This window comes from Mytilus galloprovincialis, chromosome 4 (genome assembly GCF_965363235.1).
Source record: "Mytilus galloprovincialis chromosome 4, xbMytGall1.hap1.1, whole genome shotgun sequence".
Classification (NCBI taxonomy): Eukaryota; Metazoa; Mollusca; class Bivalvia; order Mytilida; family Mytilidae; genus Mytilus; species Mytilus galloprovincialis.
This window is the reverse complement of record NC_134841.1, coordinates 84,886,720-84,913,364: the sequence shown is the minus strand read 5'-3', so window position 1 is coordinate 84,913,364 and position 26,645 is coordinate 84,886,720. Positions and strand designations below refer to the sequence as shown.

General features: G+C 33.7%; 1 protein-coding gene and 1 long non-coding RNA gene across 2 annotated transcripts; both read right to left on the bottom strand.

Moving 5' to 3' along the window:
- Positions 1-2,120: 2,120 nt before the first annotated feature.
- Positions 2,121-26,645, bottom strand: LOC143073204 (nitric oxide-associated protein 1-like). Its single transcript, XM_076248568.1, has 8 exons — positions 25,609-26,645; positions 25,060-25,188; positions 23,902-24,081; positions 17,661-17,872; positions 17,040-17,171; positions 16,703-16,819; positions 3,572-3,689; positions 2,121-2,317 (listed from the first exon to the last, which is right to left on the bottom strand). Exons 1-8 carry the CDS (start codon positions 26,573-26,575, stop codon positions 2,142-2,144), a joined length of 2,031 nt encoding a protein of 676 aa, XP_076104683.1. The 5' UTR covers positions 26,576-26,645; the 3' UTR covers positions 2,121-2,141.
- LOC143073206 (uncharacterized) lies at positions 11,581-14,622 on the bottom strand. Its single transcript, XR_012977429.1, has 2 exons — positions 13,317-14,622; positions 11,581-11,985 (listed from the first exon to the last, which is right to left on the bottom strand). It is a non-coding gene; the product is annotated as an uncharacterized LOC143073206 (long non-coding RNA).

The following is a 26,645-nucleotide window of genomic DNA, read 5'->3' as shown; positions in this document are numbered from 1 at the left end:
ACAAATAAACCATTTAGATTCAAAAGTATGTTGCTATCAATGATTTTTTACTGACAGGAATCATTACGGTATTTCATTCTCGATAGCTTTCAGGGGCTTCGTCCCTTTCGAACCCACTACCAGCAGGTGATTTAACATTGAGCGGTTGGCTACTCTCATATTCCTCGCCAAGGTTCGGGCGTACACTTAAAAATGACCCAGCTATGCCACTGAGTGTCATTGTCTTATACTCTAGTTATTGTCTGGAAATCAGAAAATATTTGACCCTAATTCCTAAACAGTTAGGACATAACCCTCAAAATCAATCCCAACCTTCCATTTTTGGAATGGAACCTTGCAGTACCAAATGCCTTAGACTTATAAATACTGAAGTAATCATCTGGAAACCAAATTTCTTCGGACAACAAAGATCACATTTAAAGGCCTTAAATTTTGGGAAAAATTATCATAAAGAGCAGTAACTTTGAAGAAGTTGACTACCATAACAATTTTGGTCATAATGACTTATTAATAGATCTAGTCTTGCCAATCATATTTGCTTCTAAAGTTCTATTCCTTGTAACAATTTTAAAGATATTAGGCAAAAATGCCCCTAAAATTGTGAAAATTTATCATTAAAAAGCATTTCTTCAATAAGTAGTTGATTAAAGATTGTATTCATGTTAACACTTACCTACATGGGCCGTATTATTATGTCTGTACCCAAACCACTGTCATTTGGCTCAAATGACTTTAAATACTTTTTGAGATCAACTTTATGACATTTCTTTAGAAGTGTATGCATATAACATCAATCTTACATTAATTTTGTCATGTAATACAGTACAAAAGTAATGCACCTGACACAGACAGACATACACATATAACTATATTAGGTACATGTAAGCTGTACAGTAGACATTATGATCCATTATAATATCCTCCAAATATGTGACTGTTGTGTGGGACCATTATCAGAGTTCTTTGAATACATGTAGTTATTTCCATTATTGGAACAAAGTAGTAATTGGTTCCATGCAATAAAGTAATCTTATATAAACTTGATGCACCTCATGATGACGTTGGTCAATTTCTAATTCATCCTGCAGTTTAGAATTTCTTATTAAGAAGAAAAGAAGATGTTTGGCATGTGTTATAGAGATAATTTATTCTTATTACCTAAGTTTCTTGTTAAAACAAAATTTTATTTTCATCCATAAAAAGTGAAAAGCGAAAATTTAAGATTCGCCCTCTGTGACTCACACTGACATACTTTTTATTTCAAAATTTGGACAAAATTTCTTATGAAATCCATCTCTGACAAGGATAACCATAGACATACATTCAGATATAAATTTCAAAATGTAGCTTATTTAGAGCCTCACTAATACTTGAGCAACAGGCACAGTTGAACTCAATTTGAAGAAATTTCTTGTTCTTATTATATAATCACATTTATAACTTAGACATCTGTTGAAGATCATATCAACATCTCTTAACAATGTTTTTGTGTTGTTATGATGTGTCTCATTGTCATATATTCTACATCTTTTTTTAAATTTCTTGATTCAAGCTATTATTTCAATTTTGAAACTAAAAGAATCGTAGTGAGCATGCTTACATACCCCATGCCCCCACATTGTCACTGGGCAAACAAAATCTCACCAGAATCCAAAATTCAAGGACTCATAACTCCTACAAAAGATGTGTTATAAAAGTTTCTTGTGGTTATGCACCACATATTATGTCCTATTTAACTACAAAGTTTCATGAAATTCTGTGTTATGTAGTTGCTATAACTAACTGTTGCATTAGTATATTTCGACCAAAATTCTAAGTTCAAAGGGGCATAACTATAGAAGAATAAAATTGAATCATAATTTCCTGTCATTAATCGATATACACATCTATTTAGTATGTCCTTATTATCTATAAAGTTTAATTTTGGTATGATTTCAGAGGGGTTGGATGACAAGAACAGGACTGATAAATAGACAGACAGACACACTTTCAATATTATTATTTTCTTTGCATTTTCGCCTAAACATCAATTGTTTTGTGTCTTTTTTTCCACACAGTGTTGAAAAATGCATGAATTTTGTATTGATAATTGGTAGAAGGCATAATAGTGACAATTAACAGAATGATGAAATATTTATTATCTAAAGCATTTTTGGTGGTTGAATTCTGTATTCTTGTTTTCCCCCAATTCTCTTTCCTCTGAAAGCCTTAATATTAGGCAACAATGCTGGTTCTCTTAAATATAGACCTCTAGCTCCTGGTGTGTAGGCTCTTAATCGTACATCATTGTTTTCACTCTTAGTAACAGAAACCCAGCCTGTAAATAGAAATAATAAACAAGGTGAAATTTCATTTTATATTTCTAGAGAGTGCATACCGGTAGTTAAAGGGAGTACTGTAAACCAACTTATTTTCATGGATACTTTATTTTGCGTTTCGGTGTTTCAAGCTCACTTTGGGCGATTAATGTTTTAGCGTTTTTCACATTTTCTTGATGTATGTGAATAAGGCATGCTCCCAACTTTTATATATTCAGGACAATTTATTTTCACATTATTTTTCTATGTATGTGCACAGATGAACTTGAGATAAAATGGCCATTTCATAATAGGAAAATTAAAAAATAGCTTACATGTTGCTTTTTTACAAAGAAAAACAATTGTGATGTGATCTTTATTCTATTAAACCTTTACACAACAGTAAACTTGACTTGGACGGGCCAAATAATCTCCATGAAAATGAGATGTGCCAATGCTTATACAACAGCATACTAAATATCATTGACCTACCACTATAAACTGACCTAATCACAAACTAATACATGAAAACTAAGCAAAAATTTCAGTCAATAATAGACCATAACTGAGGGGGCGTGGCCAAATTATCTCCATGGCAATGCTATGTGCCAATACTAATACAACTACATACCAAATATCTTTGACCTACGACTAGTGGTTCACCATAAACTAGACCTAATCACAAACTAATACATTGTTAATGCCTTTGCCGCCGCCACCGCTGCTTGAAACAGCATACCTATGTCCCTCTTTTTGACTCCATCAAGCAAAACAAAAATCAATGTAGTTTGCCTGATAAATTCTTTATTCATTAATATTACAAAGTAACGTTTCTTCAACATTCTCTTATTAGCCAAACATGTCAAGTTCACTAAACAGTTACTTTGTGGTAGTTAGCAGGTGCTTTTTAATAATTGTAATAAAGATTTTACAGATTGCAAATAGAATCTGTCCTGTGGCAATTTTCACAAAAAAACACCATGACCAAAATATTTCTGCCATTAAAATAAATCTCTTGAAAAAAATTTCTCAATGGGTGAGACCCTCCTTTTAAAAGTATGAAAAAAATCTTGATATTAACTGAAACAAAATCCACATGTGTCTGGTTTCAGTTTTTGAACACAAAATGACAAGAAACTGGTATGAACTAGATTCACCCTAAACACATTTCAAAAATTGATTACTTGCAAGTACAGCAAAAATATAGAAAACCTGTTTGGATCATGTTTAAACCAGTCAGACTTACTGTGATTGGTTGAAGAAAAAAGACTTACCTAGTGATGAAAGCTGAATGTCTGCAATGGCATGGTCATTAGACACAAAGTTTGTCAAATGGTACTCTCTTCCAACTAGTGATGGTATACTGTCAAGTCTTTCTTCATCAATAGGTACCTTAAAAAAATAGCTAAATGATATATTTAAGCAATAAGTAAAAAAAGTCTACATTTTTACAGGGAAATTTACATTCAAACTGCTAAATAGGATCAACAATAATGTAGGTCAAAATATGATCAGAATATAGAATATAACTTTTATTTTACTAATTCTAAATGAAAAAGCTGGAGTGAAAAAAGGAACTAAAATTCTTACAACAGAAAAATAAGCTATGAATTTTAAAAGCTTTTTGGAGTAACCAGCTTTTATAATCTTCAGGCATGGAATGTTTATTGAAAATAAACACAGCAGAATTCATTTGACACATGTTTTTCTCTGTAAATCTGGTATGAGTCTTTTTGTATTTCATCATCAATATAATTCTTAAGATTCAAATTTTTACTGGAAAGGTAACAAATGTATTTTATTCCAAAATAAGACTCATGGTGTATTATTTCATAATGAAACAAATACCCTCAAACATTATATTATACCTGCATGCATGTACAAGAAATCAAAAACATACAAGAATGACAAAAATTAAAGTCTCATTCATATTTTTTGCTAAACACCTCTATCCCATGCATGCTGGAGGTTAGGTGTCCACATACATGTTAAGCCCCACCTCCTTCAGGTTTTGTTTGTCCCAAATAAGGAGCCAGTAATTCAGTGGTTGTCATTTATTGTTGTATACTATGTATTATATTTATTTATTGTTTTTTGGATAAATCAGGCTATTAGATTCAATGTTTAGTGAATTGTTTTACATTTGTCATGTCAGACCTAAATTCTATAGCTTACTATGCAGTATGGGTTTAGCTCAAAGTTGAAGGCCATCTGGTGACCTTCTGTTGCTTAGAATTCTACATCATTTGGTTTCTGTGGAAACTTGTCTCATTTGGAAATCATAAACAGTGAGTACATATATTTGAGAATATTTTTTATCTTGGATTTGCCCAAACCTGCATTGTCTACAGAAAATTTGCACTTATTTGAATACAATATATAAGTACTTATATATTGTATTCAAATAAGTACACATTTTCGGCAGACAATGCTGATTTGGGCAAACCCAAGATAAAAAATATCCTCAAAATAACATTTTTTTTTTTAATCCACAAAAATTAGTATTCACCAAAATAAATGAATCCACAGTATTATTTTTTTCTTATTTTTATATAACAACAATCCAGATATTTACATTTAAAATAAATTGCTTCAACGAGCGCAGCTGGATAAGACTGCAGAGGTACAATTACCCTGAACCGTTGGGGCAAAAAATGAACACAATATGTTCGCTTGATACAGGTCTGAATTTGGATTGTAATTAAATATTTGACACATAAGAGGTTTCTAACACAGAATAACTGTAGTCAAAGAACAAAGAATTGGTTATATGATTTGAATTGATACTTATTTTTTTGCTTTAGCACTTCGCTGTTGTGAATTGCCCCCCCCCCCCTCCCCTGTTTTTTATTTTGTGCAATACAGTATGCTGTTGCAAATTGACCCCAACCACAAAAAGAAAAAAGAAATTGTATACCCACCCCCTTTTTTTTTGCAAAAAATAAATAATATGCAGAAATTTTCTTTTTATTTCTAAAATATGTAATGAGAAAACAATTTCTTTATACGTTAAAGTTATTGACCAAGCAAGTCAGTATATAGAATTTAATCTGCACAGCTCAGGTGACCCTTATTAACCAGAACGACGTAGGAGTTCGGGTTAAAGGGTCATCCTGAGCGCGTGCAGATTAAATTCTATATACCGATTTGATTGGCCAATAACTGTTTTAACACATGACGTCATTAATTTATGTGATTGTTTTAGATGTGGACGATATTCCGCAATCTACGGATCCTAGGAAAGTTTATTGTAGGGTAAAGAAAGGGGGAAATACGACTTTCATTGGTAAGTTTTAAATTGATAACTTTTTTTATAGGTTTAGACTTATTGTAAAATTGCAATTTAATGGTAGATTTTTTTTTTAATGTTTCTATTCTATCTATTCCCATTTATTTTTTAATAAATGACGATTAAGACTTTGACAAATTGAGTACTTTCAAATCGTTGTATTAAAAAAAATCATAACTGAAAGGGTTATTGAGTTTAGATTAATTGCTTTTGAATTTCTTTCCACCAATGATATGCTTTAATAGAGAAAGATAAACCGAGGAAGAATTAGATGTTATATTTTAAATTTTAAATGTTGAATATACAGAAAATACGTTTCTCTTTCCAATCTTTTATTCCCCCCTCCCCCAAATTTCTTTGTATCTACTGACACGTCCATCTAAATGAAGTCTGATTGATCTCTAGCTAATCTCCCTGTTTTAAAACAAACTTAAATATGACCCCCTTTAAATTCGATCCAAAAATATGGGGAATAGATATTCAAGAAGTCGTTATAAATTCCATTGAATCTAAAACTAGTCCAAATCAGATTTCTTTTATTCGGATATTCTTAGATACATTTCTTTTTTGGCGGAAGTTACCAAAAATTGTTTTAACTTTCTTTCTGACTTTAAAACACTGATTTAAGATTTATGTTGTACGCAAAAAATAATACTGAAACATTTTATGTTCAAGCTAAGATGAAACTAGAGGCTCTAAAGAGCCTGTGTCGCTCACCTTGGTCTTGTGCATATTAAACAATGGACACAGATAAATTCATGACATAATTGTGTTTTGGTGATAGTGATGTGTTTGTAGATCTTACTTTACTGAACATTCTTGTTGCTACAATTATCTCTATCTATAATGAACTTGGCCCAGTAATTAAAGTGGAAAATATTTTCTAAAAATTAACAAAAATTTATGAAAAATGTTAACTAGAGGCTATAAAGAGCCTGTGTCGCTCACCTTGGTCTTGTGCATATTAAATAATTGACACGGATAAATTCATGACATAATTGTGTTTTGGTGATAGTGATGTGTTTGTAGATCTTACTTTACTGAACATTCTTGTTGCTACAATTATCTCTGTCTATAATGAACTTGGCCCAGTAATTACAGTGGAAAATATTTTCTACAAATTTACAAAAATTTATGAAAAATGTTAAAAATTAACTATAAAGGACAATAACTCCTTAAGGGGTCAATTGACCATTTTGGTCATGCTGACTTATTTGTAAATCTTACTTTGCTGAACATTATTGCTGTTTACAGTTTATCTCTATCTATAATAATATTCAAGATAATAACCAAAAACAGCAAAATTTCCTTAAAATTACCAATTCAGGGGCAGCAACCAAACAACAGGTTGTCCAATTCATCTGAAAATTTCAGGACAGATAGATCTTGACCTTATAAACACTTTAACTGCATGTCAGATTTGCTTTAAATGCTTTGGTTTTTGAGTTATAAGCTAAAAACTGCATTTTACCCCTATGTTCTATTTTTAGCCATGGAGGCCATCTTGGTTGGTTGGCCGGGTCATGCCACACATTTTTTAAACTAGATATCCCAAAGATGATTGTGGCCAAGTTTGGATTAATTTGGCCCAGTAGTTTCAGAGGAGAAGATTTTTGTAAAAGATTACTAAGATTTACGAAAAATGGTTAAAAATTGACTATAAAGGTCAATAACTCCTAAAGGGGTCAACTGACCATTTTGGTCATGTTGACTTATATGTAAATCTTACTTTGCTGAACATTATTGCTGTTTACAGTTTATCTCTATCTATAATAATATTCAAGATAATAGCCAAAAACAGCAAAAATTCCCTAAAATTACCAGTTCAGGGGCAGCAACCCAATAACGGGTTGTCGGATTCATCTGAAAATTTCAGGGCAGATAGATCTTCACCTGATAAACAATTTTACCCTATGTCAGATTTGCTCTAAATGCATTTTACCCCTATGTTCTATTTTTAGCCATGGCGGCCATCTTGGTTGGTTGGCCGGGTCACACCACACATTTTTTAAACTAGATACCCCAATGATGATTGTGGCCAAGTTTGGTTTAATTTGGCCCAGTAGTTTCAGAGGAGAAGACTTTTGTAAAAGTTAACGACGACGGACGACGGACGACGACGCCGACGCCGGACGCCGGACGCCAAGTGATGGGAAAAGCTCACTTGGCCCTTCGGGCCAGGTGAGCTAAAAATTAACTATAATGGGCAATAACTCCTTAAGGGGTCAATTGACTATTTTGGTCATGTAAACTTATTTGTAGATCTTATTTTGCTGAACATTATTGCTGTATACAGTTTATCTCTATCTATAATAATATTCAAGATAATAACAAACAAGAGGCTCTCAAGAGCCTGAATCGCTCACCTGAATTTTTTTGGTTTAATCTCTCATCAATGATTATTTTGGCTTTTCAATTTATTTAAATGTTCTTTGAATCGTCCTATTTTCTTCAAAAGCCAAAAAAAAAATCATTTTCTCCTATGTTCTATTTTAGCCATAGGAGCTATGTTTCTTGACATACAAGGAAATGAAATATAAAATTTATACTAGATACTCTGAAACTCTAAAACTCATTTAGCCTAAGTTTGGCTGAAATTGATACAGCAGTTTCAAAGGAGAAGATTTTTTAAAGTAAGTCAACATGATGAACAAATTGTGAAAAAAGTCTTTAAAGGGCAATAACTCCTTAAGAGGTCAATTGACAATTTTGGTCAAATTGACTTATTTGTAGATCTTACTTTGCTTAACATTTTTGCTATTAACAGTTTATCTGTATCTATAATAATATTCAAGATGATGACCAAAAACTGCAAAATTTCCTTAAAATTACCAATTAAGTGGCAGCAACCCAACAATGGTTTGTTTGATTCATCTGAAAATTTCAGGGCTGATAGATCTTGACCTAATGAACATTTTTACCCCGTCAGATTTGCTCTAAATGCTTTCGTTTTTGAGATATAAGCCAAAAACTGCATTTGACCCCTTTGTTCTATTTTAAGTAACGGCGGCCATGTTTTTTGACAGATCAAAAATCGAAGCACACACTTTGTGCAGGATAATCTAAGGAACAAACATGCTAAGTTTCATCCAAATCCATTCAGCAGTTTCAGAGGAGAAGATTTTTTAAAGTTAGCAAATATGATGAACAAATTGTGAAAAATTGTCATTAAAGGACAATAACCCCTTAAGGGGTCAATTGACAATTTTGGTCATATTGACTTATTTGTAGATCTTACTTTGCTGATCATTTTTGCTGTTTACAGTTTATCTTTATCTATAATAATATTCAAGATAATGACCAAAAACTGCAAAATTTCCTTAAAATTACCAATTAAGTGGCAGCAACCCAACAATGGTTTGTTTGATTCATCTGAAAATTTCAGGGCTGATAGATCTTGACCTAATGAACATTTTTACCCCATGTCAGATTTGCTCTAAATGCTTTTGTTTTTGAGATATAAGCCAAAAACTGCATTTGACCCCTATGTTCTATTTTAAGTAACGGCGGCCATGTTTTTTGACGGATCAAAAATCGAAGCACACACTTTGTGCAGGATACTCTAAGGAACAATCATGCTAAGTTTCATTCAAATCCATTCAGTAGTTTCAGAGGAGAAGATGTTTGAAAAATTGTTAACGACAACAGACGACGACGACGACGACGGACGCCAAGTGATGAGAAAAGCTCACATGGCCTTTTAGGCCAGGTGAGCTAAAAACGGCAAAATTTCCTTAAAATTACCAATTCAGGTCAGTATTCTAACAACGGATTATCCGATCCATGTGAAAACATCAGGGCAGATAGATCTTGACCTGATAAACAATTAAACCCTGTCAGATTTTCTCTTAATGCTTCGGTTTTTGAGTTATAAGCCAAAAACTGCATTTTACCCCTATGTTCTATTATTAGCCGTGGCAGCCATTTTGGTTGATTGGCCAGGTCACGCCACACATTTTTTAAACAACTTACCCCAATGATGACTGTGGCCAAGTTTAGTTTAATTTGGCCCAGTAGTTTCAGAGAAGAAGATTTTTGTAAAAGATTACTAAGATTTACGAAAAAATGGTTAAAAATTGACTATAAAGGGCAATAACTCCTTCAGGGGTCAACTGACCATTTTGGTCAAGCTGACTTATTTGTAAATCTTACTTTGCTGAACATAATTACTGTTTACAGTTTATCTCTATCTATAATAATATTCAAGATAATAACCAAAAACAGCAAAATTTCCTTAAAATTACCAATTCAGGGGCAGCAACCCAACAACAGGTTGTTTGATTCATCTGAAAATTTCAGGACAGATAGATCTTGACCTGATAAACACTTTATCGGCGTCATATTTGCTGTAAATGCTTTGGTTTTTGAGTTATAAGCCAAAAACTGCATTTTACCCCTATATTCTATTTTTAGCCATGGCAGCCATCTTGGTTGGTTGACCGGGTCACGCCACACATTTTTTAAACTAGATATCCCAAAGATAATTGTGGCCAAGTTTGGATTAATTTGGCCCAGTAGTTTCAGAGGAGAAGATTTTTGTAAAAGATTACTAAGATTTAGGAAAAATGGTTAAAAATTGACTATAAAGGTCAATAACTCCTAAAGGGGTCAACTGACCATTTTGGTCATGTTGACTTATTTGTAAATCTTACTTTGCTGAACATTATTGCTGTTTACAGTTTATCTCTATCTATAATAATATTCAAGATAATAGTCAAAAACAGCAAAAATTACCTAAAATTACCAGTTCAGGGGCAGCAACCCAATCATGCCAATAACGGGTTGTCGGATTCATCTGAAAATTTGAGGGCAGATAGATCTTGACCTGATAAACAATTTTACCACAGTCAGATTTGCTCTTAATGCTTTGGTTTTTGAGTTATAAGCCAAAAACTGCATTTTACCCCTATGTTCTATTTTTAGCCATGGCGGCCATCTTGGTTGGTTGGCCGGGTCACGCCACACATTTTTTAAACAAGATACCCCAATGATGATTGTGGCCAAGTTTGGTTTAATTTGGCCCAGTAGTTTCAGAGGAGAAGATTTTTGTAAAAGTTAACGACGACGGACGACGACGGACGACAGACGACGACAGACGACGGATGCCAAGTGATGGGAAAAGCTCACTTGGCCCTTCGGGCCAGGTGAGCTAAAAAAGGAATGAGAAACCTTTTTTTATCCTATTCTGAAACTATGATGTTTGTACAAAGTTCAGTTTTGTCGTAATTTCAAGGCAGATGGCGGATTCGGGGGTAGGGATGAACATGTCGTTCACCCTAGGATTGGACAAATTATTGTGTTTGCCTTAAAATCGTCAATATTATTTTTAGTCTCGCTACGCTCGGTGATATATTTTTTTAATTTGATAGAATAACGCCCCTTTTTTAAATCTAGGAACCGCCACTAAAGGTAAAAATAGATTTGAACTGTGCAGTATATCTGAGGTAGTTTATGCACACCTTTGCAGTGCATTATCCAGATTATAGCACAGTAAAAACAAAGAGATTTTACCCATACCATGTGTTAAATAATTTTAAAGCAGTGTAAGGGAGATCTCTTCACTTTAACTAAAGTTATTGTCCGGAAACTAAGTGTCTTCAGACGACCCAGACGATGTTGCCAGACGTGATACCAATATACAACCAAAAAGTGGTCGTATAAAAATAAACATGTTTTAGTGTAATAACTCAGGTTTGTGATTTTGTGATAATCTATTTATTAAACCATCTTTTCTGTTGATCGTTTGATGTGTTTTCTTAAAACTAATGTTATGTCTTAACAGGGCATACTTGTATTTTTGTAATTATTTGGTCTGTTATCAAAACACTAATCGTATCATTTGTCATTTAGAAAAAACTTTGAGGTGTATAACTTTTTTTCTTTGTGCATATATTCATATGTTGTCTGATCATAAATCACTGATAAAAACAGTTATATTCAAGTGATTCAAAAAAAGCAATATTATTTCTATTTTAAAGTTTTAAATCTTTATTTGTGAAACATCATAAGTTCAATAAGAAATCATGAAACCAGAAAACATATCAAAGTTGTTGTTAGAATCTGAATACAGGCGTCCTTGAAAGCTTGACTTGATGTATACTCTGTCTGCTTTCTGAAGCTGTAAAACCATATTTAATGTACCAATATCAATACCATTGAAATTGGAAGGATATAATGCCACAGTTTTCATATCATTCCTAAACAGGAGAACATTAACAACCTCGTTGTCCCTCATAACAGTACATGCAAACTGATAAACACCTGCTTCAGGTGCAATAAAAACACCTGTGTTTGGATCATAACCACTGCCAATATTTGTCCATACTTTATCAAATTTCACAATTTCACCTGGTGAGTATCTTGTTGTTTTAGTAAGAGAAGCAGAAAAGGCTGGAACTACTGCAAAAAAAAAAAAAAAACATAAATATAATGCAACTTTGACCTGTTCATTAACTTGTGAAACACATACACTGCATTATATGTATTTAAGAGAATCATATTTCATTTCAGAGGTTCAAAATACTATTATATGCTTCTTGGTTTTTTTTATTATTTATAATTTGCATGATACTTCATAAATATGTTCCTTTTACATGCATGCTTATAACATCTTCAATGTCCTGACAATATTATCTTCAATTTATTTTTATTGAGGACAATATTTTGGTCTTTTTCACATTGTTCCTGAACAATGTTGAGGTCCCCTAAATTACATGGACATAGGAATCATATGTAAACTTTTATGTTCTAATTTGATAATGTGTTCTTATGTTGTGCTGTTAATGTTAAACCATTGTGCTGTTAATGTTAAACCATTGTGCTGTTAATGTTAAACCATTGTGCTGTTAATGTTAAACCATTGTGCTGTTCAACACTGTCAGGTTCTATATATGCCTATTCCAAGTCGGGACATTGTAATATAGTGTTTGTTGTTGTATATCTTATTTGTCTTATATATATTTTTTTAATTATGAGTAAAGGGGCTCTTGAATTAAGTTTGACATCTTCAGACATACTTATTTTTATGCCCCACCTACGATAGTGGGGCATCCATGTACTACGGACATGCACATTCTTATTTACCTTTTACAACAGGATCAAATCACTACTTTATCCTTAAATTCATGACAAAATTGTGTTTACAGTGTAATTTCTACTTGCTATTTGATGCATAAAACATGAAGAAATAAATTGGGAAGGTATATGAATAAATTCACAAGTAATTCACTGACCACACCAGCACACATATTCGTAGACAACAAACATAAAAGGACAATATCTGATCCCAAATCAAACTTCTGATTTTCTTTGACTTAGTAATGCTCTGGTACAATATTATAAAAAAATAATCATGAGCAGGTACAAAAATGTATATAAATGATTAAAATCTGATAGACAATTGACAGATAAATGGATGTCCCTGCACCACATTGCACTTGAGACAAAAAGTGTATATCGAAAGCTAGTGAGGGCACACTCTTATGCTTTATTTATAAAGCTGGACACAATAACAAAGGTGCAAGGGTTCAAGCTCAGTATAACAGATAAGAAAAATATAAAGAAAAGTCAATGTTCAATAATCATGATAATGGAAACCATAAATCACTTAGATAAAAAAAAAAAAAAAAAAAATCACAAATGGATATTCACTTCTTTTGAAATAGTTATGTCAGTTTTTTTTTTAAATTAACCACTAAAGTATCTTAATCATGCTAATCCACTTTCCTTACCTTTGTTAATCACATTAATCCTTTGCTGAATGGTTCTGTTCATTGCTGATATAGATGTGTGCAGATCATTTGTAATGCTTGCAGTTTTATTAATAAGTGTTTGAATTTGTCCTTCTTCTTTCTGCAGACCATCTTTAATGCTTAAAGTTTCATTATTCAGTGTTTGAATTTGTCCTTGCGAGCTAATTACCTTCTGGAGAAGTGCTAGAAAATCCTGTTTTCTAGCATTATTTTCAGAAATGATTACTGCCTGCCTATTGTTAGTCTGTCCTATTTCCTGAGATAAATCATTGGCCTGCTTTTGCAAATTCAAAACAATCTGCAAGTCAGAGACACTTTTCAGTTGTTTCACTTCCCGTAATTCCCTTATAACTGATCCGATTTATTAACAACCAATGAATAATCACTCTTCAGTTGTGTCGACTGTACTTTCAATAATTCCATATCTTTTTGCAGAGAATTAATCTTTAGATTTTTAAGGTCAAACAGCTCATTTTCCAACTGAATTGACCTATTTACAACCACTGAATATTCATTCTCAAGTTTCTCAAATTTACTATTGAGTGTTTTAAACTTAGTTTCCAAAGCAGCAGTGTTGTTTACGGGAGATGTAATACTGGTACCGGTACAGCCACAAAGTTGTAAATGGCTCACATCAGATTGTAACTTGGTAATGTACGCCTCTAAATTACGACGGGATTGACGTTCCTCTATCAACATGTCCAGCAAAAAATTATAATGTTTATCAGTAATTTGTGAAGCTGGTGTGGATTGCATTAGAAATCCATGACAACTTATCATGAAGAAGAATAGGAAAATTATTCCTCGAACCATTTTGATCTTAATTTGACACAGCTGATGATAGTTTGTCCTAACTATTTAAAGTTGTTAAATCTATACTTGTGTTTAAAAACACCAAGGTCTTGAAAAAAAGGTTGAACATTACTTGGTTTCTAAACTACTTAAAATATTTATCATAAAGTAAATAAAAATATCAGTATGTTTTGGCTTATTGATTAAATATAAGATAAGAGAGGCTTCTTGTTATTCATATAAAATATTTTAATAAATTGCTTTGCCGAGCCCAGTTGGATACGATCGCAGAAGTTCAACCCTGAATAGGTGTGGCAAAAAAAGACACAATATTCGTGCTTAATACAGGTCTGAATTTGGATTGTAATTAAATATTTGACACATAATAGGTTTCTGACACAGAATAACTGTAGTAAAAGAACTTAGAATTGGTTATATGATTTGAATTTATATTTATTGTTAGCTTTTGTTTGCTTTTGTGCAATACACTATGGTGTTGAGTGAGAAGTGCCCCCCCTCCCCCCCCCTGTTTTTTTTAAACCCCTCTTTTTTAAAATGATTTTTCAATAATGATTTTAGACATTTTCTTTTAAATTTCTGAAATCTTCAGGAGAAAAAATTGTCCCCCACAATTTCTTTTTTACCCCACCCTCTTTTCCAAAATAGATAATAATTCTTTCCCTCAAGATATGGTCATAATCTCACTTTAAAGGAGTAGGTTCAGTAAGACCCCTTTTTGGCCCCAAAATATAGCAGTTTTACAAAATTGTTAAAATGTAAACCTTTAGTTATTTATTGGACAGTAGAATGCCTCTGCTACATAAATATGGGCTGTTTTTGACAATACAATGCACATATATCCGGTACTAGCACCATTAAGTCATGCTAAATTACTGAAATCCTCATAATTCTAGCATTTTAGTTAAATTTTAGACGGTTTTCGTGTAAAACGAAAGTGGCCGCATTCGTGTTCATCCTTAATATTGAAATGTAAGTTGTATTTTATGATAATACATAACATATATAAAGGTTGAGGATGAACACGGATGCGGCCACTTTCATTTTTACCAAAAACCATATGAAAAGTGACATTTTTCAGCATAATAGGTAGATTTTTCATATTTGAGCTTGAATCGGATTGTTTTTAATGACGAAATCTGTTAAAATCTTTCACATAAACTAATTAATTCAAATAAAATAGACACTTAAGTGTTTAAAAAGTGGTCAAAATCTTTCTTCAGATGAACCTGAAATTTGAGGCCAAAATTGGTCCTTACCGGACCTACTCCTTTCCAATGGAGTTTGCAACCATAATTATTACCCACTTAAATACATCATAAAAATATTAAAATAGAAAATGACATATATAATCATGGCTAAATTTAAAATACCTCAATCAGCATTTTTAATAGTAACTTCTTAAAATAAATTGACAGCTAATCACATTAAGACAATACAACATTTCTTCATTCATACATGTCATTTAAAGCAGTGCAAGGGAGGTAATTCAAACATAGCATTGTATAAAGTAATTGTTCATTAACCAGAAAACCCTTGTTTTCCCCCTTTTTGCCCCTAATTCCTAAACAGTTTGTGCCATAACCCACCAAAGCCAATCCTAACCATTCCTTTGTGGTATGGAAACTTGTGGTATAATTTCAGAGAGATCCATACACCATTCCACAAGTTATTGTCTAGAAACTAGAAAAGTGCTTATTTGGGCTCCTTTTGACCCGTTATTCCTAAACTGATTGGACCATAACCCCCAAAATTCATCCCAACCTTCCTTTTGTGGTTATAAATAAACCTTATGTTTAAATTTATAGATTATTTTTTTTCTTATACTAAAGTTATTGTCCGGAAACCAAATGTCTTTGGATGATGATGACGCCGTCCTCAACACTGAGGTGATAATAATATACTACCACAATTTTTTTTGCGGTCGTATAAAAAGGAAAAAACATAAGTTTTAAGTTTACTTTATGCTGTAAAATAGGATAAAAAAAACCATATATCATTTTAAATTAATAGGTACGGATAACAAGCAAATTATTTGCACTTTTTCATTACAAAAGTTAATAATACCCCTGATATCAGTATTCTGTGAAGAGGAAGTTGGTGACTAACAGATATAAAAAAGCATCATACAGTATAGTATGATGTCATGAAACTTGGTATTAAATTTGAAAGAGATCTGATTTGCAGTTCTTGAGAGCAATGGGACAAGAGATTTCATAAATGTCTATTATGTGCAATACTATAAACTATTCAATAAATAGGAAGTTGATGAGCTATGAATGCTCACATAGAGTTGCCAATATTATTCCAGGAAGATCTAATTGTATTTTCTGAGAAAAATGCAGAGAAAATTTTTATACATGGACATTATGCGTCATTTATATCCAGATACAAGTATTGGGTAAACATGAAGTTGAGGCACAATACATGTGAGAAAAATAAAACCACAGCATTACATATATGCATGCTCACATGTATCCTGGTACCAAAATTCAGGACACTCTAGTTTTTTGTTCCTGTGAAAAACAGCAATACAAATTATAATTCGAACTTACCTGTAAAACACTTGTTCCATAAGCTTTGTCATAGAATTCATCAGCCTCTTCTTTATCTTTAATGTGAACCTTTATATTGGAAGTTACATGTACTGTCATGAACACTGGCTTGTTTCCCTATAAAAACAATGACTGTGTACATATAAACAGGATTTAAATATCAAGAAATATGTAATAATTATTACAGGCATTTGAAATTTATATGTCCCTTTACAACAGGTTTGATGTCACTGTTTTACTAAATTTACAAAATGATGAAATGTAAGAGTCACTAAGAGAAGAGAAATATTTTATTTATGTAAGACACAGAATGAAATTTTTAAACAAACATTTTTACCTCAATAAAATCTATTCTCCCTAAGGCTGTAATAAACATAGACTGCCCAGGTTTTAACAAATACACCCTAGGTGGCACCACATCAGTTGGTAGCAGTTTTATAAGCTCAGTAGGTGTCAATAAGTTGATTATCTGTAAAACATATAACATTTTTCAAATTCAGAAATGACAACTCTAAGCATGTTAAAAGAGTGCACCTGATATGCTAAGTTTTGGATCTTTACAAAAAAACTTTATCAAACTCAACTGTTAATTTTAATAACAATTACAGTATTCAAGTTTTAAAAGTTTTATGTAACAAAATTCTAATAATACGAAAAAAATAAATGTATTTATTGTCTACAGGCTAAAAATTTCTCTACATTAAAAGCAAAAGGCAAACAAACATCAATCAAAATAAAAAAAATTAAATAATAAGACATTTCAGTACAAATACAGAATGACCACAAATTTAAATGTCAAACAAATACAAATTATCTGTAAGCAGCTTGTACATAGAATTTGCCAAAACCATGAAATCAAGTATATACAAAAATAAAATTGTTTCTTAATCCATGAAAATTGGTACCGATCAAAATAAATGTGGCATTAACAGTAATTAGAATGGTGTCTCAGACTTACCTGCTGTTCACATATAACACCAGGTGAATCTAAAAGCCAACGGTTTTGTTGCTGATATTCAACATCATCAAAGTTTATACTAGTAGGTAGATCTAAGAGATGGTCACGTCCACTCTTAGAAACCAGAGAGTCATGCTTCATTTCAAAAGTAGACATGTCATAACGAGGAGGCTCTTGGTAGTCTTCTCCAAAGTCTGTTACACCTAAATAGCCTTCAATTAAATATAAACAGTGAGGAATTTTAATAATGTATTGTGGAGTTAAATTCATTTTTAAAGATAATAAATCTTTATGAACCAAAACTATTGACTTCTTTGTTATTTTGTTTGTGGTATACATCTACAAAACAAATAAAATATTGTTGATTTACTTTAGATTTAGAAGAAAAAATATCTATGAAGATACATGTATTAATTGTATATATGCATCAAACAGTTAGAATGAACACTTCAATAATAAATATATATTGATTATGAAATCAAACTATTTATTGATGATAAAACTGACAATCACATTGAAAATTTTGATAGCATTATTTGCCATATCAATTTGTATTGGTTTGCAACATTTCCAGAAATCACAATAATAACTGCAGGCAAAAACTTCTGAAGTTACAGTATTTTATAGCTATAAATACGTTACCATCATAAATTCTGAGTGTAACCCCAATTGCGTCATAGGTCAGATGGAAAATCCCTACTAAAAATAAACGTACTCTCACTGGTCCGGACATATACCCCTGTTTGCCCATATTCTTCCATTCAATTTCCATCTGCGACATCGGTCACACGTGCACATCAAGTTTTACAGATTCAACAGAGAAGTGTTTAGTTTGTTTTGAATAGCTTAATTGCTTTTCATATATATTGTGTATTTTATTGGAAATATATTCCCTTGTTTTGTTTAAATTTCTAAACAAATTATTTGTGTTTTTTTTTTACTAAAGTAAAATTTATTATGGACTTTAATTTGAATAGTCCGTATGTAAGTATTCCTGGTTCGGACTATCTCTTAGATGGGTCACTACCTTTAAGTCCCCCCCAAACTACCAGTACATTGACCGGAGTTTCGACAACGGTGTCTGGTATTGCTACCTATCCGACCCTTTCACAAGGTTCGGCCATGCATTTTGGGGGGGTACCTACGTCAACTTCGGTGACTCATACTTTATCTAGGCCTGTTAATTCAGCGGGTACTATTAGTTCTGTCCCAGGTACAGCTATGGGCTTGAACTTGCCAGGTTCTAGACCCCCATTATCCTATTGTGGGTATATGCTTCCCAACACGGGCACACAACCTTTACCCTCATGGTCTCAGCCACCTTGGCCACAGTCTTACCCTTATGGTGGGTTTATGCCAAACCAACCTGGTTTTTGGCCTTATAGGGACAATTTCTATGGTCCCCCTTCTGGGGTAGCTACTGCACCACCTTTAGCTCCTGCTCTACCCGTAGCAGTATCTTTGACTTCTGCAGTAGCTCCTTCTACCACCGTACCTGACTCTCAAGCTCCTAGTTCTTCTCATGGTACTCAGGTTTCTGATCATGCATCACCTATGGATGGGTTACAGAAGTTACTTTTGGACTTTGGTGAGTCTTTCAAGGCTGAATTTAGCACTCTATCCAGTCGTATGACTCTACTGGAGAATAGAGTTTCTTCTCATCAACCTTCTCCAGCTAAGTCTGTAGAATGTGATGAGAGGGAGGATGACGAGCTTTCTGTTTCCCCTGGGAGTCATGAAAGGGCTTTCCTCACTGATGAGGATGTTGAAAGTTCTTCTTCTCCCAAGGTATCGAAGACGGCCCCTGAGCCTTCTTCTAAGTCAGCTCAACAACCTCCCACCAAGGAGACTGAGGATCCTCCTTCCTTGAAGGATCTTAGGGATAAGGTGTATACCTTGATGAGGGATGAAGCACATATCCCTTTTGCCTCTCCTTCCAAGCCGAAGAAACCTTCTTCAACTTTTGAAGCTTCCTGTGGTATTTCTCAGGATACTGTGACTTCTCACAATTCTTTTCCTGAATCTGGCCATATGGCTTTTGCTTTACAATTTATTAATGAAGGTATCGCTAATTCTGCTAGTGAAAAGGTTGCTAATAACAATATCTCAGGATTTGGAATGTCATCCTTTTCTGATCAGGTTAAGTACAAGGATTTTGATATCTTTGATTCTTCACTGGGTAGACTTGTTCCCAATTGTGACAAATCTATGTCATCTTTATTGGGAAAAAAGCCAGTAGATGGTCTTCGTCTCACTCAACCTGTTTGGTCAAAGACTGAGAATCTCCTTCGTAGTGCTTCTCAAGTTCTTGGCACAGCCGAACATTTTCTAGCTGCAACCGGACATTTGCTTAACAGCGAAGATTCGGTTGTTCCAGCAGAAGTACGATCCTTCTTACTTCAACTGGATAAAGCTTTAGGTTCATCTCAGTTGCTTTTAATGGGTTCTATTGCTAATTGCACCCTATCTAAAAGAGCAGAGTTTCTTGAAAACATTTCTATCGCTGAGCCTTTGAAAGATTCTTTACTGAAATCTCCACTCTCTGACAAGATGTTTGGTTTACCCTTACAGCGGGTTCAAGAGGAACTCAGCAAAAACCCTCCTCCAGTCAAAGTTAGTGTACAAGTTACTAATGGCAAGAGGTCGGTTAATGCTACATCTAGTTCTACTAGTACTTCTGCTTCAGGTGGTCCTCCTTCTTCTGCTAAGAAAAGGAAGAATAACTACGGCAAACCGCAGAACAAACCCAATAACTCAGGAAAAAGCTCAGGTAAGCCTTCTGGTGGTTTTAAGGGTTCCAAGAAACCTGGGTCTAGTACCTAGGTTCTTGCCCCCTCGTACGTTATTGACAGCTTCCCCAGGGGAAAATTTACAACAAGTTCCTCAAAAATCAATACCAGTAGGGGGGAGGTTAAGTTTTTTCCTAAATCAGTGGAAGAAAATTACCTCAGACTGTTATGTGCTGTCAATAATTCGAGGGGGATTAACACTTCAGTTCAAGAACCCACCTCCTCTGTCTGCAGTTCCAATAAGTTTGTCTCATACTCAAGACCCAGTAAAGTGTCAACTTCTATCAGTAGAAGTGGACACAATGTTACAAAAAGCTGCAATAGAGGAGGTGTCGATCTTAACTCTGTCTCCGGGATTTTATTCCCGTCTTTTTCTGGTTCCAAAGAAGACTGGAGGAATGAGGCCGGTCATAGACCTATCTATTCTGAACAAATTTCTTATTGTTCCCCACTTCAAAATGGAAACAAACAGATCCATCAGGGCTTCAATCCTTCCAGGAATGTGGACTACTTCTCTGGATCTTTCAGACGCGTATTTCCACATTCCCATTTCCCAAACTTACAGGAAATACCTTCGCTTCGTTTGGAACAACAAAGTTTTCCAGTTCAAGGCTCTCCCTTTTGGCCTGTCTACAGCCCCTTTGGCTTTTACAAAAATCATGCAGGCAGCTATAGCTCACCTACATTCCCTGTCTATTCAGATTCATTCCTACCTGGACGATTCCCTTCTCAAGGAATTTTGCCCAATCAAATTGAGGGTTCAGACAGATTTGGTCATCAATTGTTTTCTGTCCCTAGGTTTCCTTATCTCTTGGAAAAAGTCAGAGATAATTCCGTCTCAAGACTTTGTTTTCCTGGGAGAACATTTCCTAACCAGTGTAGGCCTAGTCCTCCCACCAGAGGAGAAATTTACAAAACTATGTCAGAAAATACATTTATTCCTGACGGTTCAATCAGTCACAGCACATCAATTCTTGCAACTTCTGGGTCTATTGAACTCTCTGGCAGATGTAATTCCATTGGGACGACTTCACATTCGTCCGCTTCAGTTTTATCTGCACAAGTTATGGATTGCAGCTTCACAAGAATGGGAAGCATTGATTCCAATCACTCAGCCTTTATTTCCACACCTTCAATGGTGGTTAGTACGGGAAAATGTAATGAGGGGCCTATGTCTGTTCCCTCAAGTTCCCAGTCTAACATTATTCACAGATGCCTCCACCCTCGGTTGGGGAGCATATCTGGAGGGGCTTACAATCTCGGGAGTCTGGAGTCCAGATCTTTTGGAAGAGCATATCAATGTATTGGAAATGAAAGCAGTTCTGTTTGCACTGAATCATTTCCAAATGTCTCTAAAGAATCAGTCTGTCATTCTGGCCACGGACAACACAACAGTTGTAGCTTATCTCAAGAATCAGGGAGGAACTCATTCACCTTCTCTTTATCAGATAGCCAGAGACATTCTCCTTCTGTGTTTTCAACTCCAGGTTCATCTAGTGGTGAGACATATTGCGGGGCACCTCAATATTCTAGCCGACACTCTATCCAGATCCCTTGCTCCAGTAAACACGGAGTGGGAACTACTTCAAGTAGTTTTCAAAGCTGTGACTCTTCATTGGGGGTCACCTCAGATAGATCTGTTTGCGACCAGTCTCAATCACAAACTTCTAACATTTGTGTCTCCGGTTCCAGATCCAAAATCTTTTGCGGTAGACGCAATGAGCCTATCTTGGAAAGGAATGTTCGGGTACGCCTTCCCTCCTTTCAGGTTTCTCTCCCCAGTACTTCAGAAAATAGCAGGGGAAAATTGCAAGATCATAGTTATTGCTCCAGCATGGCCAAAACAGTCTTGGTTTCCAGACCTTCTGCGCCTTTCATGTGCTTGTCCTCTAGTTCTACCTCTGAGACCAGACCTTCTGTCTCAAATCAAGGGCAAGGTTCTTTATCAAAATCCAGAAAACTTCATCTACACGCCTGGCTTCTCTCAGGGTTAGCCTCAGAAAGAGAGGTTTTTCTGAAGGAGCAACCAAGCATCTCACAAAGTCTGTCAGAGACTCCACTAGCATTGTCTATGATGCAAAATGGTCAATCTTCTCAGATTGGTGTAGTGAGCGGGAAATTGATCCTTTCCAAGTCACTGTACAACAATTAGCAGACTTTCTAGTTTTTCTTTTTGAATCCAAAGGATTATGTCCCTCTACTATTAAGGGATATAGATCAGCTATCTCAAGAACTATTCATATTTCTGGTGGCCCAGATTTTGGAATCAATGAGCATATTTCTCTTTTGGTTCGTAGTTTTAGTCTTGAAAGACCAAGACAAAAAACTTTAGTTCCTAAGTGGGACCTTGGACTAGTTTTATCCTTTTTAAAACTTCCTCCTTTTGAACCAGCAGAAACAATAGATTTAAGGTTTCTTTCCTATAAATGCTGTTTTCTTTTAGCTTTGGCTTCTGGACGGAGAAGGAGTGAAATCCATGCCTTCTCTATTTCTGATGCTTGCCTTCGATTTAACAGGGATAAATCTTCTGTTACTCTTTTAACGGATCCTGCTTTTTTGGCAAAGAATCAGATTCCAGATAAGGGTGCAGAACCAGTTGTGATTCCTGCACTCCCTAGCGATTCTATTTCTGTACTTTTATGTCCAGTAAGAATCCTTTCTATTTATCTGGAAAGAACGTGTAGTTTACATTCTGTTTCTAACTCAAGACTCTTTATTCCTATTAAAAAAGGAATCTCAGATCTTTCTGTTAAAACTATTTCTACTTGGATATGCAAATGCATATCTTTAGCTTATGGTTCTTCTAAGGCAGAACTTTTAAATAGTTTTAATGTTAAAGCCCATGATGTTAGGGGTATCTCTAGATCTACATCCTGGGCTCTGTTTAACAGTGCTTCTTTAGAAGAGGTACTGTCTGCAGGTTTCTGGAGAAACGAGAACTCTTTTATATCTCACTACCTCCAATCTATGGCTACTTTTGCCGAGAGTTTATACTCTCTTGGACCTATAGTTTCAGCACAAAGATTGAACTTTCCTCCTGTTTCTTCTGTTATAGGGGATTCAGCTTTACGTTAGATTCTGTTACTCAGAATTTATGATGGTAACGTATTTATAGCTATAAAATATTCAAATTTTAAAGTAAATTTGGATTTTATTAAATAAATACTTACCATCATAAATTATAGGTCCCACCCACCTCCCCTTCATCCCCTTTCCTTATGTTTCTGTCTTGAGGAAATTGAATGGAAGAATATGGGCAAACAGGGGTATATGTCCGGACCAGTGAGAGTACGTTTATTTTTAGTAGGGATTTTCCATCTGACCTATGACGCAATTGGGGTTACACTCAGAATTTATGATGGTAAGTATTTATTTAATAAAATCCAAATTTACTTTAAAATTTGAATAATCAAGGTAATACAAATTTTGAAACACATGAAATTGTGATTTACCTGACAAAGTTGAAGATTTCCATTTATTCCTTAAGTTTTCTTTTTCTTGCACAATAGATTTCTGGAGATTTCTTTCTTCAACTAAAATCTGCTTGTCTTGTTTTAACCTTGCTTCACGCATTTGCATTCTCCAAGTTTTTGGGTTCAATATCGGAAATTTCAATGTACTGATTGTTGTTCCTACATACAATATGTATCAAAATTAAAGAAAACATCATATTGTTGAATTACTTGTGACACAATTGACATTTAAAATTATTCAAAAGACTTATCAAATTTTTATTGACAGTCATTCAATAATTAAAAAAAATTAATCTAATAAATGTGTTTACCAATATAATTACAATATTGTTATCATGGTTATTGACCATAGTACAAGTCAATTCAAGCATGATAACATAACATTGCAGTACACAAAAAGGTGAATATAATTGTACACACATTAGATATCCTGAAGAGAGGGAGAAAAATAAAACTTTTGAACAGTTAAAAATCTTATAAAAATTTTGGTTTAATATCTCCTTTTGCACAAAAAATCATATGCCATAAACATGATAAAGCATTTTTTTAATATGGAAAGTCTATATACGTGATCCATGCTACATACATATGTATGTACATGTACCAGTAATATAATTACTCTATCTACATGATCTAGGGCATATTTTAATTTATTTTTTACTTTTCTAACCCATATATACCATCACAAACTTTAATTTCTATCAATATATAATATATTTAAAGCCTTGTATTTTTGGTGTATTAAGCATGTTTAGACATTTAACAGGCATTTATACTCCTTTGAGGACATTTAAATTCTCAAATCCTTATATGTATCGCTCATCCATGCTACATACATATGAATGTACATGTACCAGTAATATGGAAGAAACCTAGGTTAATTTTTGTTAATCAAGACGATCAAAAGACATTATGATAGATACAATATTTTCAAATTTTGTTTAAAGATCATTTTAATTCTGTTTGATATACATCATGTATATGATATATTTGCTTAAAAGCATTGATGGAACCAAATATTACAAACTTAATACTGATTTAAACAGAAATTTTTATAGTTATCAACTTATCACCCCTAACCAGATCAACCACTGCAGCTATTTATTCTCTACCAAAAAGACAAACATGTGTTCTTACCTGGCCATACTGAAACTGTAGCTCTATGGACTATTTCCCTGGCTCTAGATTTACAATAATCTGACTGTAGGAGTGCATTAAACAAGGTAGATTTCCCAGCATTTGTATTTCCAAGTAAATAAACATTCCCTGAAAGAAATAATAATCTTTAAATGAATAAAAAATGCAATATTTTAGTATTTATCACATCTAAAGACAATTGTAAATGATAGAAGTACATAAATACATGTATTTGCAAGGGTCTCCTCCATAGGTTAAAATCTAGATTTTTGTAAAAATGTATCTCCTTGTACAAATGTATATATCTAATCCTTAGACCTATCATTAATAACATAAGTCGATAATGTCTCATTGGCAATCATGCATGTTCATATTCCCACCACATGTGACATCTCCATATATTATATGAAAAATAGAGCAAATTTCTGAAGTTATTTTTCATTGATTCTTACTTTAAAATAGTTGTTATAATATTGTTACAAACAATATTAATTGCAAAATTAAGTATGTACATGTAAAGAACATTATAAACATGTTAAACATCATTACCATTGTGTTTCCACTGAACCATTAAGTTTGATATTAGGTCTTCTATTCCATACCCAGTTTTAGCACTTATTAGTCCACAGTACTTTATATTGTTACCATTAGGATTGAGACCAGCCTCTTTACATTCTTGAAATAAATAACTTTTTATTCGTTTCAAATAGCCAGATGCATCCATTGGAATTGAATCTACTTTGTTTCCAATTATAAATATTGGACGACTCTGTTTTTTTAATAGTTTAAATAAGTTTGGCATTAAACTATTTCTGACATCAGTAACATCAACAACTAACACTAAAAGAGCCATCTCTTCATTTATTGTTTCAATAATTTTATGAAATTCTTCCTCAGATGATCTTACATTAAGACATATATTGTGATTATGCATTAGACTACATTTTTGACACAGACTTCTTCTTAATTGCTGTTTTGTTAGAGACAAAAACCTTTCACTTGGTAAGTATCCTGGAATGGAAGGATCTTTACAATGATAAAAGGCTCCACAGCCTTGACAAGTGATATTGCTCATGGGAACTGCAGGATCTGGCTTTCCCATTTTGATGTCTTCATTACTCTGTGTAAAAGTAATATTTTCAGTTTTATCTACATGTATTTGTTGACTAGCTATGACATCCTCTATATGATCTTCTAATGCTCCTTCAGCATACATCAACGGATTCTGTTCTTCAAGATCATACTCATCTTCTAATCCATCTTCAAGTTCGTAAATTGTAGGATCGTTTTGCTTTGATGAAATAAAAGTTTGCTTTTGTTTCACTTCAAATCCTCTTTTCTTTAACATAAATTCTGTAATTGCAGACAGGTTTCTTGATTTGTTAGTTTCTGTGGAATATGTTCGTGAAATTTGTACTAATTTCTTTGTAACACAGTATGATCTGTTTATTTCCGTTAATGTACCCGACAGTTTACAAGGGAGTGAAATGCAATGACTGACATATCTTCCAAACATGTCGAAATCTTCTTTTTCTAGACCAAAACAAATTTTCACGTTTTTCTTTGAAGCGGATCCATTTGGTATT

Excerpts from the sequence above, each read along its gene's own strand:
- LOC143073204 (XM_076248568.1), bottom strand. The coding sequence starts at position 26,575 with ATGTTTGGAAGATATGTCAGTCATTGCATTTCACTCCCTTGTAAACTG. Across the intron at positions 24,082-25,059 it reads TACAGTTTCAGTATGGCCAG|GAACAACAATCAGTACATTG; the intron begins GTAAGAACACAT and ends TATTGTATGTAG. Across the intron at positions 17,873-23,901 it reads GAAATCTTCAACTTTGTCAG|GCTATTTAGGTGTAACAGAC; the intron begins GTAAATCACAAT and ends ATTTAATTGAAG.